Genomic DNA, 17,440 nt, shown 5'->3' with positions numbered 1-17,440 from the left:
TGTGAAAGAAAAGTAAAATACTGAAGTGCTTTAGATGTGACTAAAACAAAACATGTTATTCTGAGACAAATATTTTTGTACTTGATGAGTAGTTAATAGTACTGCATGATAAAAAAAAAATAACCTCGTCTGTATTTATGAAAAATGGTACTCTCCACTGATTGTTTCTGGGAGCGCATGCATCTGTGATGTGTTTTTAAGGAAGAAACTTAAGCATATTTTAGTTAATCACATCAACAGTATATGTTGTAGCAATTAGGATCACATGATGATATGGATGATTCATAATGGAGTAACAAACATGAGGTACCCCAAATAGAGCCGTGTAAAGCTTTTGAAAAGGGTATACCATGAAGCATGTTAGCAAAACACCCCTCTTTGATGTATTGAAACAGCGGCATATGTTAGGAGGCTCAGCACAACTTCTTTCCCCAATGGAAGCATTGTTTTTGGATGCACATATATGCAAAGACAATAGAAGAAAGCTTTTACAGCAGCTGCCTCAGCCTCCCAAAGAAACAGCTGTTCTAATGCTTCAAAAAGAGGAGTACATTCACACCAATGCACTTTCTGAAGCATCTTTTAAAATGTTTTGCACAGCCCAAATTGCAAAACTGCAACAAAGCCACTTACATCAGTAATGGGATGGATTCTATTAATTGTGGATCAAAATGACAGATGCAGTAAAAGAAATTGAAGTTAGTATGAATTTAACATTGCAAGGTTGTCCGACTTCTTTTTAAATAGCCTTCTATAGCCTAAGCCCCCCCTCCCCCTTTTAAAAGTGAAAATTACAATGTTGAGAATATCCCAAATATCTTTACCTTTGTTGGTAATTTTGTGAGTTAAAGTGCCAAGACCCAGAGGAAGGCTGAGCTAAAACTATACTATGTGTTCTGCAGTACAGTAAAAACCTGCTGTCATTTTGTAAATGTTGGTTACTAATAATCTGATATCAACACTGTGTATGTATATGGTAATACAGACTAGACAATGGTATCTGAATACATTCTTGAAGAAATTAAACAGAAGCTTGGATAAATTAAAAGCTTCAGGTTATTACTGCATAATACTAAAAAGGTAAAGAATATTCATGTCTGGATTGCATTATATAGTGTGCATTACTAGCATGTCAGTGATACAAAGGCACAGACAAATTGGAAAAAGTTAGATCAATTCATTTCCCAACAAGGTAACTGCACCTACAAAGTAAAGCAAACAAATAAGTTGCTATGAAGCATAGCGTATGTAGCTCACTCAAGGCAGCTTGCACACATGGTGCTCCAGATGTATATCTGTTCAAGTTAGCCCAAGGCAACTATTTTGATCAATTCTAATGAGATAAAATGCTGCAGGGAAAAATGTGCAGAAATGTGTTTACGTCAGACTTTAATTAAACTGTTGTTTGCTTCCCAAGAACCTTAAGAGACACTAATGAGACATGAGTTTCAGCAATTTCCTCATCAAAAGGCAAGACCCTCTGCCTCTCTATGAGCAGACTGCCCTCCGAGGAACTCCCTTGGTAAATGTCACATGGTACACCAATCATGAAGCCACCTGCTAAACAGAACTCGAGTCAACATATAAGTGAAGCAAAGCTTAAAGATCCACTTGCCCGCACTGGACACCTGCTTAGGATTCACAGACAGCAAGACAACATGTTCATTTTCCTATGAAGTTTTAGGGAAATCACAATGGGACATCAGCACAGATGCAGAATATTTTTGAATCTACTTCACCAGATTAAATCCCAAATCCATTTCCATTTAATCACAGCTCCATACTTGGTTTAGAGTATTGCAAGCAATGAGTCAAAGAATCATAAACAGAAGGTATCAGAATAATCCCATTTGCACAATGGATGCAAAATCAAGAAGTTACACTGTGCCGAAAATAGGGAACAGACTAAAATCCAAACTGACCCTGAATATTTCTTTTTCATATACATGGCTTTAAAATATCATTATGGAAGGAAAAGGAAAAAAAAGTTGACCACTGCCCATAGTTTACACAGATCTAATACCATTCAATGGGGTTCTTAGGAAACATGGGCCTTAGTTCTATCCCCTCATTCTGCTTGTAATTAAGGCCTCTTTTCTAATAATCTATAAAACTAAAAATGAAGGTAAGAATAAACATACTTTCTAAATGCCTTCCCACTCTATATGTGGTTTACTAGAACTTTCCTGCTCCCCCAAAATGAAATAAACTCACGAAATCCTAGTAAAAAAACTATTTGGTTTTTACACTTCATAACTATTTGGGATTATGACATCTAGAAAATGTCTTTAGAACATTTTTATAACTGAAACTGAACTTTAACAACAAAATAAAAAATCTTGGTTGTGATGAAATTTAACTCCAAAATTCAAAAGTTTGCTACTGGAAAATATGTTATTGTATTAAGAATTAGTGTAATCTTATGCTGAATGCAATGCAATTTACTTACGTACAGAAAAACAACAGATATACTGAAGAATTTTGCATTACAAATTACCACTTTAAGAACGGATTAAAATTCAGTTACATGATTTAAGCTCAGTGAAATCATTGAAACATATTAAGGATGTGTTTATATCATTGAGATTCACATATCTATTTCTATTTTGGATTGTGGCTACAATGTTTGTACAGCAACTATTACATTAATAATTAATACAAAAATCATAAATCTACAAATATAGAGAAAATAGCAGATTGAATACAAACAGAGCCTAGATAAATCTTTAAACTCAGTCCACAACTTAAAAAGTTGTAGTTCCTTCTGCTTAAAGAACTTGAGTAAAAAAAACAACAAACAGTACTTCAATGTTAATGCAAATTTTAATGCAATTATATTACCAAGATGGACTAATGCATGAAATTCAATTATATCCAAATAAATTATGTGTATTTATATAACTCATATTCCAAATTTTGTCCAAGGAGTTCAGGACAACATGGTTTCCTTCACCATGCTTTTATCCTTCCCACAACCCTTTGAGATAAATTAGTCTGAAAGATGGTGGCCTAATAGCCCAATATTATTCAGTGAACCTCTTAACCAAATTGAGATTTGATATCAGAGCTCTCACATTCTCAATATGATATTCTAACTACATATCAGCATTATTTATATCCCCGGCACTTGCCTACTAGCAATAGCATTTGGTAAACTGTCCTTGAATGATAAGAAACAGCACACTGTTTGTTTTATAGTAATTCTGTATTTGTGGAAATACAAATACAAAAAAGGACAAATTCCATAATTGGGCTACAAACTGAGAGGCTGTATCTCAGTGATCATAAGTGCAAAATTAAATTAGCAGTTAAATCCTTCATGTTATGATTTGGCATAACCAACATACTGCCTTTTTTAAGGATAGTCAAATACAGTTCTCTCAATCTGTCTCCCTAGCAATATTTACTTTTTATCTTATTATCTCACTGACTTATTGTTTTTAAAAGGTGATATTGAACACTATTTGAAGTAGGTTTTAGTGCACAATGGAATAGTAATATTTAAAAAGTATTTTTTTGTGATTTAAAAAGTAAGCTTTATCCGATTTTTTTCCCTAACCTATCAAGAACACTTTGAACTTTGTTTCCGTTTCTGTCTTCTAGCCCAATGTTTCTTAAAGTGTAGTTCTAGAATCCCTGGGCCAGAGGAAGTTCTACCAGAATCTCTAAAATAGTGGAGAGGCTGCACGAATGGAAAAGATAAAAATGATGTTTTCCCTTACGCCAGGCTTATTCAACTGATGAGCCAACAGTTTTTTTTAAAATAAAACACATATTTGCTTTTAACATATCTTCAACTTAATATACACCTAATAAGTATAGTTTCCAACTCCCAATAAGGTCCCTCAAAAAGAAATATAGACACTTATTTTATATACATTAGATGTATTACACTAATAATTTTTCCACCACACTTTCCGTTTCAATACCATCTTAATATTTCTTTGAATCAAACGGCTTAATCTGAGATTTCAATCATTCAGATTTTAGTAGTCCTGGTTTCTGACTTGTAAATCAATAAAAACTGTTTTCCCCCCAGAATTCTAGTCATCCAAAACAATTGCGAATATGGTATTAATTTAGTGAAATTTAATAATTTATTGCACAAAAATCCCATTGAAATTCTTGATATTACAGTTCAAACCTCTGTCAAAGATGTTATCAGATAAACAAACCCACATCAGCTTTCCACTGAAATATATTTTCTAACAGGAAGTTAGAAACAATTCTTATTTTAGAAATATTAATGTATTAGGAAGATAATAAATAACCAGTTTTGGAGAAACTGGATATTTGCCTCTAAATATACTTTAAATAAAAACACAAAAACTGGCATATAAGGTATGTATACATTTATTTACTATGAAATATATATTTACAACAGGACAAATGATTTGCTAGCAGAATATAGATATATAGTTCTTTTCAGATAATATTTTGGTCATGCTTTTGAAAGAAATAAATGTAGAGTAACATAGTTAAATAGTATTCAATAAAATAATCCAGATAGAGGGTGTCTTTCCACGACATAACTCAACCCTCAGTAGGTGTAGTAGGAATTACTTTTGACTTTTGTTCTGTGTAGGCAAGCAAATGGCCCAGCTGATCAGTTATGTTTTTAAGTTCCTGAACAGCACTACCCACCTCCTCTTTTAATTCTCTTAGCTCAGAAATTAATATATCCATTTTAGAGTAACCATGTGACGGTCTAATGAGAAAAGATCCATCAGGAGAGGGCCCTGTAATTAAAGGAATTCCAGAAAAAGCAAGTCCAGAAGATGGGGAGATAGTAAAAGATGGCAAAGGTCCAGAAGAATATCCAGGAGAGGATACTTGTTCCTCATCGCAAGGAGGCCCAGCAGAGGGTAGATGAAGAACAGGAGAAGAAGATCCAAGAGCTTCTGTTTTAATGGTAAGCTGTGGTTGTAATGATTTGTTGCTGTTGAATGCAGGAGAATCATAGGAAACTGAACATGATGAAGAAACTGTAAAATTAAAATTTATTTAATTGTACACACTAATGTACAATTCCAAACAAATCTCTCACAGTATTAAAATGCTTTAGGATATGCAATGTTAAAATATTACAATTACAGTACATGACGTAAAGCATCATATCATTCTTTTCTACTCTAGATCAAGTATTTTTTAAACAAAAAAAATATTAAAAGTTTAAACTACTGATAAAATATGCAAGATAAAAGCTTGCCGTTTCCCTAGAGACCAATTAAGTTTGCTTTTCATTAAAAAAAAAGAGAGAGAGCTTCTTTTAAAAATCATGACAGTTCTTTTCATAGAACTCCAGCATAGCAATCCATGCAGCTGTTTCATGTTTTAAATTATTTAATTTTTGAAAAAGCATCCTTTATAAATAGTATTGTTTGTACAGAATGCTTGCTGGTTTCTGTAATCATATAAATTAACATCAACTGAAAATTTATTATTATATGAACCTGAACAAGGATTAAAAATCATTTGTAATTTTGAGGATCTAAGATGAAGTATATCAATCCATTCCTTTTCATTATCGCTCCACAGCTCTGAGTAATGTTAAATAATAACTGTCTAAGACCATTGGCTGTGATCCGTATAAGATTATGGATACTACACCTGTAGTCCTAAAATATAAAATTACATGCTAAATCTGTTCCTTCCTATGTTTAGGTCTTTATTTGGAGGGAAAAGAATTAACTGCTCTAAGCAAAATAGAATGGAGTAGCTACATTTTCATTTAAATGACAATTCACAAGACACAAAAATCTCTGATGCTCTTATAGGATGTCCTGGTAGCCTATTGGACCACTAATCTCAATTATTTCAGAATTATATCATTACTATAAGATTCTCAATCTTACAATAAATTGTTATCTTTTTTCCCCAGATCTAAAACTATCAGGAATACGTACAATCTCTTATCAACTAAAATCAACTGCAAAAAAAACCCCAGAATAGTTTTTGAACAATTCAGATACATGTATATACCAAGAATGTGATTTAATCTTATGTCATTGCACAATTTCAAAATTAGTTTCCAAATTAGCTAACTCAGGAAGCAAATAATTGATGAATATAACAATGACTTTTTCAATAAAATGTGCCTAAGAGAAATAAACAAGCAGGAAATACAACAAAATGTTGCAGGACAAAGTGCTCCAATTTTGAAGATACTCTTTTCCTCTCAATAATCAGTCAAATTTCAACAAATACACTCAGTATTCATTATAATGCTCTGGAATCTTCAACTTAATTTTGTTGGTCTCTAACCTCGTTTTCACATTATTTAACAAACCTTCAAGCTCTCAAATGTGTTGGTATTTCTCTTGGCACATAAATGGTACTATTTTGACTATTTATAGACTGAAACTTAATATATAATGTTTAAAATCCACACATTTCCAACTTTTCTTAATTGACAATAAAACTATCATCTTTTTTGTTGTTAAAAAAGTAACTACTTACCAATAATTGTGGTTCTGCAAATTCATATTTGTGGAGCAAAGATTTCAGGTGCAGCTGAATTTCAGGAACCTTTTAGAAAAGCTGTGTCTGTCGTTATTAAATAACCATACTTTTATGGCACTGCATGAAGGGAACTGAGGTTAACAAATAACTCATCTTCTCCCCCTAGCCTCAGAAATTTAGGAAAGCAGCAATTTAGTCAACAGAGTTTCTTCTTTCTCCTTTATGATGACACCAAATTCTGTTGCATGGACACCTTTTGCAAGTGCAGCTTCTTCCTACCCTTATATCTGAGATTAGAGAAAAGCAAACCAAAGCCTCCAGAATGTTCAGTAGCCCAAACTGAGAAGCTGGAAAGATACATAACTAGTTAAGAAGATCTCCTGAAGATACCATGATTCTAGGAAAAATTGCATCAGGCCTTAGTACTTACCAACTCAGAACATCAAAGACATATATGTGCTGAAATTCCCGCAAAATAAAACCTCAAACATATCTAATAATCATGGTGCAAAAGCATTTTTGCCTCTTAATTTCAAAAGATCAGAAAAAATTATTTCAATAACAGAACAGTTACTCTGATAGATAAGTCGTGTTTTCTGGAGCAAGTGGTTTTCATTTTAGAAAAGCTAGAAAGTCGTGTGTCGATGCATTTCCGAAACTATTCTGGCAAACCAATTGACAATGAAGGATGTACTTGTTATTGAAGCACATCAAGAAAATAATATGCATTTTGATCTAAGAAAGGTAAAGTATCACTTAAACTGAATACAGATACAAAAAAAGGCGTAAATTCAATGACCATGCACAAAGCATAGTAATGATTATAGAAAATAAATTGAAAGCACCCTAAAAGACCATATAAAATAATATTAAATATCAATCAGAAAAAAATAAAATGTAAAAAAGACAAACTAGAAGAACTAAAATTCTGGGGGGAAAAGTTTGTATTTGAAACAATCTAAGCCTTTAATGGCCTGTTCATATTAATGAATACACTCAGACACATTTTTCTTCTTAACTGAAGGTTACCAAAGCTTAAGCACCACAGATCTCTACACTCCACAACTAGAACTATGCAGAGACCACCACAATCTTTTAACCTATCAGCACAATTTTTACAATTAGACTCTATATAAATGTCATGTCTCCTTCAGAGTAGACTTTGTGCTTATATATTTTGATCCTGTTCTCACATCATGTATAGAAGTGATTGTACAAATGTGCAGCATTGCTTTTAACCTTGAACGCGGAACTTGCTTTCTCAGTTCCTTCTTTAAATATATGCGATGGTTCCTGGTAAAGGCAATCATTTCTACACATGGCAAGAGCAACAGAAAAGTAGTTAAGTTATAGCAATTTAAGCAATATTCCAGATCTCATTTCTGAACTATCTGAATTCCAAAACCTATTTATAAAAACAAGAAAAACAAATCAGATGACCCTTTTAGAAACTAACAGAACAAACCAATTATTTGAGGAATTTACTTTAAACTGAAAGATACAAAAATAAACAGATATTGCAAGGTTTTTGTTATCAAATTAATAATTGTATGTATTGAAAAATGTCATTTTTCTTCATCACAAAATGTTTACATTTATATTTTGAAAAAAGAGAAAAAGGACTCAAAATGTTATTTTAAGAATTCTGTTCAAAGAACAGAAAAAGAAAAGGAAGACGACAACTACAATAGAAAGGGAACAGTTATAAAGGTTAAATTGAGAACTTTACGCAGCACCACGAGTCTTACAAAAATGTTTTGAGTGTTGTATTAGGAAGAAATTAGGCAGAAATTTATGACCAATATATGAAATTGGCACAATTATGTCGATGTATAAATTAGAAATTGGAGAGTAAGTAAGTGATTGTAGGTATAAATGTATGAGAAAAAGGAAATAAACTCCTGAAAACAGATAATTCTAACTTTTAATGTGATATTTTATCACATCTTTTACTATATATTTAAATAATCTTTGGAATTTTAATAATCTTTGGAATTTTTCACACATCACAGAGCTTCAAAATTACTAAGCAATACTATAATATGAACGGAAATAAAGGAAGTATTGTGAAAACTAAGAAATAATCATTTCCATTCAGTTTATGCTTAATTTTCCTCTTCAATGTAATATTGCTGTGAAATACAGTGCATGGCTGAACAACATTAAGCTATTATAGATATGGTTGTGTATTTATTTAGCTAAAATTTACTTCAGGCCTATCATTCGTAACTTTGTGTAAATAACGATGCCTCTGTAAAACAGGGAACTTCTCATTTATATTTCAGATTTTATTCACACAAAGTACATATGAACCAATAAACAGAAATAAATATTTTCATGTAAGAGTATTAAATGCATAGCAACATGGCCAGAAAAAAATGTCAAGATTAATCATCCTCTCGTTCACAGTATATCTGAAGTCCAATAATTTATTCAATCATTTTCTAATCTTTCTAGATTCTGCTAATCAATATAATGTCTCTACATTTTGCCTACCAGTAAATCAATTATTAAATACTTCTTGTGACTCTAAATGAGTACTATGGCTTTGAAAAAGGGATTTGTGCATTTGATGAATACAAAATAGAACTTTTCAATAATGGGGATGGTATTATAATTACTACTGAATGTAATATTCTAAGGAAGTATTTTAACCTCAAAAGATTTAAAATTTTCTTCTTTATTCCAATCTACCATACATTCATAGTTTCTGAAGAAATAATGTAAATAAGAGCTCTAAGATCCTGTCTTGTCTATCTATGATTAACCTGGCTGAATTCAATATAGCTTACTTCTGAGTAGACACAGAATGAACTGAGCACTCACCTTGATCTCTTTCATGCCATGTCCTACTACCAGCAGCTGGTGAATTTGGAGAAGGATAAAAATCTCCTGTTGGACTTGGTTCCATATTCTCATCTATGGATATAGTTTTGGGTCTCTTACTGTAAACATATAGAAATAAGGGCTTATTTAAGCAGAATTTCTATTGACATTTTAAACAACAATTCTTTTTCAGACCTATCAACCGTAAAAACTATACTTGATAGACATATTCACATTTTACACTGATTTTAAATTTATTTATACTGTACACATTTTTCTCTTATTAATATACGTGATTATTTTTAGATTAGGCATGCAGAGTTAGGACTCCAACAGGCTTTATTCAAGAATTAGCTTGTCAATAGAAGGCTTACATACCCAGCATAATCAAATTAATTCCATTATTGCAGTCAGAAATGAAGCTACACATGTGCACACAGACCTGCCTATGAAAATATACAGGAATAAAAATCCTGTATGTAGATCTATATCAGAGAGTTTTAATTTAAAGTCTCTTCCCTGTCTTTCTCAGTCAACAAATTATAAACAAATAATGAGACACCTGTCCATGCTGATATTAACAATTCTCATTCGTTTAGGAACTACAGGTTTTCTCTCAATATTTTCATTTTGGGGCATAATTTCCACTGAGAACAATAATAAATCATTTTCATTACAAAACTGTCAAGTGAAATGATTTATTGAGGAATGTTGATCAATATATATCAACTTATCTTTTTGTTCCATTAAGGCCCTTCCCTCCCTTCCTCCATCACAGACCATGTTGCTGGACAAATGCATAATTATTTTATTGAAAAGCTGAAAAGCAAAATCATTTTTAAAATGTTATATAAGCACAGACATAATAGGCTAACCTGGTTGGTGGAGAGGATAGCGATCGTTGTAAGTTAACACTTGAGTTCATGTCATGATAGTATGGTTGACCTGGAAGTTCTCCAATGGGGAAGTTTACTCCAGCTCCCTGGGTTATAGGTGCTAAAGAACATAATTTAAATCAAGTCTCTATTGTCTAAACAAACATATTAATAAAACCCAAAATTAAAGCAAATTCACTTTTATCTAATTATTAGTTGTTGTACAATTAAAAGACATAATTTGTACTATTTAGGGGCGTGGAACAAGCCTTCCCTCCCATCTCAGCATGTAAAGCCAAGTGAAAATGAGTAAGATGTCCTAAAGTCCAATAAATCATAGGGAAATACGTTCTTTTCAAACTGCTCCCAATATTCCTCAAAGAAAGTCTTTGACTCTTGGTGCCTCTGACCTCTTTAAACTATCTTTCAGTGGGCAAACAGGGTATGAACTGAGAGTTTTGACAGAAACAGACAAAGGCTTTTTCAACTACTTGCCCAGATTCTCTAGCAAATTATTTGGAAGAGGCACTAGGCAGAATAGATTTGGTGCACCCCACAGAATAGTTTGTAGTGCTCATGGATACCCAAAATGAGCTCAACCCAATATTTTCAGAGCAGGCTCCTCTCAGCCATGTCCCAGAGCATCAATTCTGGAGACCATTCCTAAATGCAGCAGGACACACTCCTTCACAAGATACCTTTGAGGGAATTGGTTCTCTTAAAGGTTTCCCACAGTAAAATGTTCCTATGAAGCTCTGCATACCCCTATTAACTGGTTCTGTATGTTCTCCAATTCTCACACATATCAAGTCACACAGTCTATAGGCAATAATGGACTTCAAATGTTTGTTTTGTGAAATAAAAAAAATGCTTTTGAAAATAAACTTTTATTTAACATTATTCCAAGTTACATGTTCTGTTTTCATGTCACTAACACATGTATCTTATGTTGGTTTATATACAGTTAACTTACAACACTAAAGGACCCAAAACTATTGCGCATCTGTAAAGAGTTGCAATGTATTTTGAATGCTTAATATTACTATCCTGGGTGTGTTTGCACAGAAGTAAGCCTCACCAAGTTTAACAGAACATACTACCAGGTAAATTATTTGTAGATTATAACTTTCTTATAAATAAAACAAATGAATTCCAATATTGATTTCAATCCACCTTGAAGGTAAATGGATGTGATCAATCAGCATAGGTTAGACAATTATCAATCATGTATGTAACATTAGCTACATTATTCATAGTCCTTACTGACCACAATTTGGACTGGCAACTCCACAGCTAAGCAGCATGGTCATTAAGTGAAATGTCACGTGATTGTGCTGACTTATGAAGTCTGTTTCAGAGTAATCATTAAGCAAATCATTGCTGGTTGTTAAGTACATCATCATGTGACGGCAACTTACTGGCTTTCCCAATGACTTTACATATCAAAAGTCAGCTGTGAAAGTTGCAAATGATAATCACGTAACTATGGAACTATGAATTACAATCATGTAACTGTGGGGCACTGCAACAGCTGCAATTTCAAGAGCTGGTCATAAATCTTCCTTTTTTCAGCTTTGTTGTAACTTCAAATGGTTGCTCTATGACAGTGATGGCGAACTTTTTCGGCACCAAATTCCCAAAAAGGAATGTGCATGCATGCACGCTGGAGTGCCGGAAATACAAAGATCACCTGGCCGGCGCACACATGCCTGTTTTTGGCCATTTTCGGCCCGAAAAACTGCATGAAAACTGCCAAAACACAGGCCGTTTTTCAGGCCAAAAACAGCCTGGAAAAGGGAAACCAGAAAAGCATCTGGTGACGGCGCACATGCCCACAGAGACAGCTCTGCGTGCCACCTCTGGCATGCGTGCCATAGTTTTGCCATCACGGTTCTATGAGTAGTTGGTAAATAAGAACTACCTGTGTAGTTATGTAACTGGAGGCCCTATCATAAAGAATCAACTCTGGAAAGAATCATGTAGCAACATATACAAATACAAATGTAATACACATCCAAAAATAAAATAAAACTTAAGGAAATGAAAAGGACTTACTTCTAGACACCCGCACAAGTTCAGATACATTAAAGACTCCAGATTTTACAAAACTATCCTCAAGATACACTGGAATGAAAAAATAAAACAAGAATAAAATAATGATTAGTTCATTTGGAATAGCAACTGCAGTATTTCCTCTAAACAATCCCCATTCATGAATACTTCATTCAAATTCTATTAAAATTGTCCAAATATACATTTGTATAGGACTTTCTATAATCATGTTATTTCAAAGAACTATTTCAAAGGAATTTGTAGTTTTTGTACAATTTGAAAGGATTATAGGCTTCTAAACAGATGAAAAATGGGTTCAATAAACTGGGCAATGGAACATAAGATATAATGTGACTGGTATGTCATTCCATGATACAGACTTTAATGAGTTCAATTACAATTCAGATTGTAACATTCTTCTTGTCCTAACAAAATTCCATCGTAGTTAATTGAATGGAAATGTTCAAACTGAAAAAAAAAAGTGTGGAGCAAATCATCACACTGTGTCACAGGTTTCTCTTTATTTTTTTTTTCTCCTTACAAGTTATCCCAGGAACATATGCCAAAAGATAAGCCAGGAAAGAGGTAACTGTGAAAATAAGCTCTTTTAGCATAACATTCTTCTGTTTAAGCAACAGCAATAAAAAAGCAGAACTGTTTTTCAATACAGGATTTATAAATGGTACAAATAGCAGGAAAATGCCTGATTCTGTAGTTACCTTCAACCACTACAGTTTGGGGAACTGTAGTAGAAAATGAAAATATGCCATTAAGAAAGTAGCTATTTACTTCTTCTAGCAGTATAAATTAATTTATAATCTTTCTTTTCCCTTAGCACCGAAAAAGAAGTGTCTATGTTTCACATAGATTTTACACATTATAAAGTCAGGAAAATAAAGTGGCTCCACAGAACAGTCTTATTTTTATTTGGTGAACTCAGGATTGTTTAACCACACATGCTTAGAATTGAAGCCTAAAACAATTTTCCTTAAAAGAGCCAATATCGAGAATAAAATTAGCTATGAAACATGCAAAAGATGTACAGTACTATTTGAAAGCTTAAATGAGTATAAACCTTAAATTAAAACAAGACAATATCAATTAGTTGGCATTTTGTATATAATTCCAAATATTCAATTCTGTAAGTTGGATTCCAAAAGTATTTTTAAAATAGAAATTCGACACAATTTGTTCTATTGTTGAAAGAATTTATGTAAACTAGTTAATAAACCTGCTGACATATACAGTACTTGACTTTCATCTTTGTGACGACAAAAGGTAAAATTTTTCTGCCTAGTATGATCTCGTATGGAAACAATAAAAGATAAGGAAGACACGTTCTTGTAATAGAATATAATGTTCTTGCTAAAATATCTACATGAAAAACCTATATACATTACTTCAAATGGTCAGATATTTCAGTATTTAAATCTATAATACAGTGTAACTGACTAAAGCCTTGTTTTATTCTAGAGATGGTGTCATGAGAAATAATATAACTCACTAATTATTGCCATTTCTAACCTAAAAATCTACCAGAATCCTCCTGGAAAAATCTGAACAATATAATTTATTATAATCAGAGGGTCAATCAAACAAGATGCCTCTGTGTCTATACAGCAAAGAATACGAGAGGTTAATTGTATTCTTCTTTTTTTAGGAGGTGTGAAAACCCCTACTTTAATACTACAATTATAAGACTGGTGTCACTGTGAATACTGGGCAAAGACCCAAATCCTGTGTGCGCCCGTCTATAAGAAGACAGGTTTGGAGCAAGTTGTCATAACATACTCTGTGAATAGAAGTACCTGATGGCCATACTTGCATTAAAAAAAATGCAAACTAATGGTTAGAAACCTGATTTTTCCATCTGATTATAACTCCAAAACCTGAATACATAATACACATTCTGCAACTAAAAAAGAGAATACATGTCAATGTAGTACCTTGTGTAAAGATAGTTTATCAGTGAAATACTTACTTTTCATTGTCTAGTATTTGCAAAGCTTTGGCTAGTATATTCAATTTTCATTTGAACTATATAAATAAAACTATGTCCATGCATTTTCTTCTAAATACTTAAAGGTATTTAAATAATCAATGGCTTGCCATATATTTCCCTGAAAAAATACTGAAGCAATCATAGAATTGCTATGATATTGAGGTAAATCAGTGGTAGACTGCAACCAGTTCAACAACCAGTTCTGTGAGTGCGTGCTTTGTACGCGCATGGAGACTTCGCGCGTGTGCGGCATTCAAAATACAGCAATTTGAAGCTCAGCTGCTTACCTCCTAAGGCAGCTCCGGTAAGTAGAACAGCAGAGGCGCGGAAATCAGCTGTGCTGCGCGAATCAGCTGAGCCAGAAAGAAGGAAATATAGGACAGAATAGGGCGGGGTGGGTGGGCGGAGCCAGCTGATCGTCGGAACTACCGGTTCATTTAAACTGGTCCGAAGTGGCAGCAGCCCACCACTGAGGTAAATGCTAATTCTGTTTTTTCTAAATTCTCCCATTCCTACAAAATAGGATTATAACCCTGAAATTACATAGGAAAGAGGGAAAGAAATGCTCAAGGAAGATTCAGATATTGTAGAAAAACCCAAATATTTAGCATTTGCCTTTGGCACAGAAAATATAGATCAAATAACTAATACAGGGCAAGTATTTTCTCAGGGAGTAAATCAGAAATAAAGTAAACTGAGGAGAAAAGAGAAACTATATAACACAAAAACAGTAGAGTCTGAGGACACCCATCTCAGAGATCTTTAAAAAGTCAAATGTGAGATTGCTGAATTCTTTGCAAAACCATGGCACATCTCTTACTTTGGGTCCAAAGTAAACGACTAAAAGTCGAGTACTGTGACAACAATTTTAAGAAGGTGCAGGGGAGATCCTAAAAGTATTTGTTAGAATCAGTTTAATGTTCATTCTGAAAAATTGGACTTAATATTGATTCAGGGCAAACGGAAAATGTAGTTAAATAAAAATAACTAATTTACAGAAGATCAAACCTTGCTGAAATAAGATAATTCATGGATTCTGCAAAAATAACTCTGGCTTTACCAAACTTTTGGAATATTTTTAAAGTGTCAAGAGATATGGGAATGAATCCTATCAACATGTATATTTGGTTTTACAAAAAGCCTTTAAAAATGTCTTTCAAAAAACATTCTTGATTATATTTATTAGTGCTAGATAAGAGGCCTTGACATTTTATGGATTATTAACTGGTTTAAAAAGCAGAAAACAAAAGTAGATACATATGAATCTTTTTTCCCCCAATTAAGAAAATAAGATGCAAAATCTTTCCAAGATCTGTTAAGACCGGCTTTTCTATCTTGCTCATAAATGGTCTGGACTGAAGATAAATCTGAGGTGGATAAGTTTGAGGATGATAGCAAATTATTCAATATGACGAAAACTAAAAGTGACTGTGAAGAACTTCAGAAAGCTCTTTAGATTCAATGGAATTAAATAGCAAATACAATTCGCTTCAAGTAAATATAAATGGTGGTCGCTCGGCAAGATCATATTTACATTGATGAATTCCTATAACTGGCCAGGAAAAAAGATCTTGGTATCATAATGGATAGCTACTGAAGCTCACTGCGTGAAAAGGGGAAACGGTATGCTAATGTTCATCAAGAAATGGATTAAAGATGAAATTGCCAACATTATTCAAAGCAGTGGTATGTTCACATTTGGTGTGCAATACTGTGTGAAGCGCTGTATACTACATACTTGAGATGGGAGATGTTCAGTGTGTATAATAATACTCATAAGGGGAACAAGGATAGAGAAAATATTTTGCCCTTTTCTCAAAGTGGTGGATCTAGAATTATCTAATGAGATTAGTTAGACTTAGTTAGACTTAGAACAGACTTAAGAAAGTACATTTTAACACAATGGAACATTAATGAAAATTCTCTACTGTAAGACATGGTGATTAACACTAGTTTGGATGGTTTTAAAAGGAGGTTGAACGATTTATGGAATACAAGTCTGAAACTTCAATGTTAGTTCCAGGATAGTGTAATCATGCCTTCAGTTATAATTAAAACAATAATAAAAAATAAGTTTTCTCTTCTCATGCTCATGAGGACCCCAGCAGTAGCTGGTTGGCCATTGTGAAAAACAAATGCTGGAGTAAGATGGGTTTTGGCTAGATCAGGTTAGACTTTTCTTACATTCTTATAGAAAGGTATATATTAATGTATTGCATACATTAAAATGCTTTAATTTTACAAAAAGTGATTAGACAACCGCTGATAGTTATGGTTTATCAGAAAATGGCCACAAACCAATTATGCCTTTAAACATAGAGCCCTGATGACTCAAATCTTCCATGCAACTCTTCATAAGAAATGTTTTGTGGGTTTTCCACCTTGTTGCTATCTGATCTTTTTTTTCAAGTTTTAAAAACACCTGGCAAAATGTATAATATAGTAAGTCATGCTATAGGATCCCTTTATCCATCCACTTGTCAACTTAGCCTCTAGACCTGATACAGAGTGCAATCCTAAATATAAGGCGGTTCTACTATTCATAAATTATGTTCAGTATATCTTGTGTCCCTATTTGACTTGTACAGATAATAGAACAATACTGAACCATGAACCTAATTTCCTAATTACTTATGAATTATTAATTCCCTACAAGATGTAATAAAAAGTAGCAAGTTCTCAGTAGTAATAATTGAAGGCCAATTAATTCCGCACAGGTTGCAAACATTTCAGGAAAAAATATCAGTTTGTAAACAGATAGTTTATATACAGTTATAGACAGTTTATATACAGATCATACAGCGCTTCCATTTCTTGTCCTACATACAACAATCAAGGTGATCATGCTAGCTTTTATTAATTGTGGCTAATGCTTTAAAAATAACTTGTGAAATTTTTTCATTCTGGAACTCATACTAATTTTTTTGTTTTTTACTCTCAAGACACGGGTTTTCTATGTTACTTTAGAAAACGTTGATCTGTATTTTGAACAGGTGGTCATGGCTGGATTTTTATCATCCCAAACTCACGTTACAAACTTCAGTTCAGAGCAGTGGTGAAATCTGAACCGGTTTACTACCGGTTCGCTGGCTGTGCCTGCGCACTGCGCACCACACACCAAAAATGAGGTGCGTGTGCACTTGCACACCAAAAAGAAGGCATGCGGTAAGTAGAAGAGTGCGTGAGAGGGGGTGATCAGCTGTGGCACACAATTTATTTATTT

General features: G+C 33.2%; 1 protein-coding gene across 5 annotated transcripts in view; it reads right to left on the bottom strand.

The window, feature by feature from the left end:
* Positions 1-17,440, bottom strand: part of NFIB (nuclear factor I B) — a 223,769-nt gene that overhangs the window by 58,897 nt on the left and 147,432 nt on the right. For all 5 annotated transcript variants that reach the window (XM_070938595.1, XM_070938596.1, XM_070938598.1 and 2 more), the window contains exons 4-6: positions 12,219-12,287; positions 10,164-10,284; positions 9,289-9,407 (exon numbers count right to left, since the gene is read on the bottom strand). In XM_070938595.1, coding sequence (XP_070794696.1) covers positions 9,289-9,407; positions 10,164-10,284; positions 12,219-12,287 — 309 coding nt within the window. The remainder of the gene's footprint in view (positions 1-9,288; positions 9,408-10,163; positions 10,285-12,218; positions 12,288-17,440) is intronic.

Source organism: Pituophis catenifer, unplaced genomic scaffold, assembly GCF_029215685.1.
Source record: "Pituophis catenifer annectens isolate HBS135680 unplaced genomic scaffold, rPitCat1.0.hap2 SCAF_2, whole genome shotgun sequence".
Taxonomy (NCBI): domain Eukaryota; kingdom Metazoa; phylum Chordata; class Lepidosauria; order Squamata; family Colubridae; genus Pituophis; species Pituophis catenifer.
Note: the sequence above shows the minus strand (reverse complement) of the source record. Positions and strands in the feature narration are given on the sequence as shown.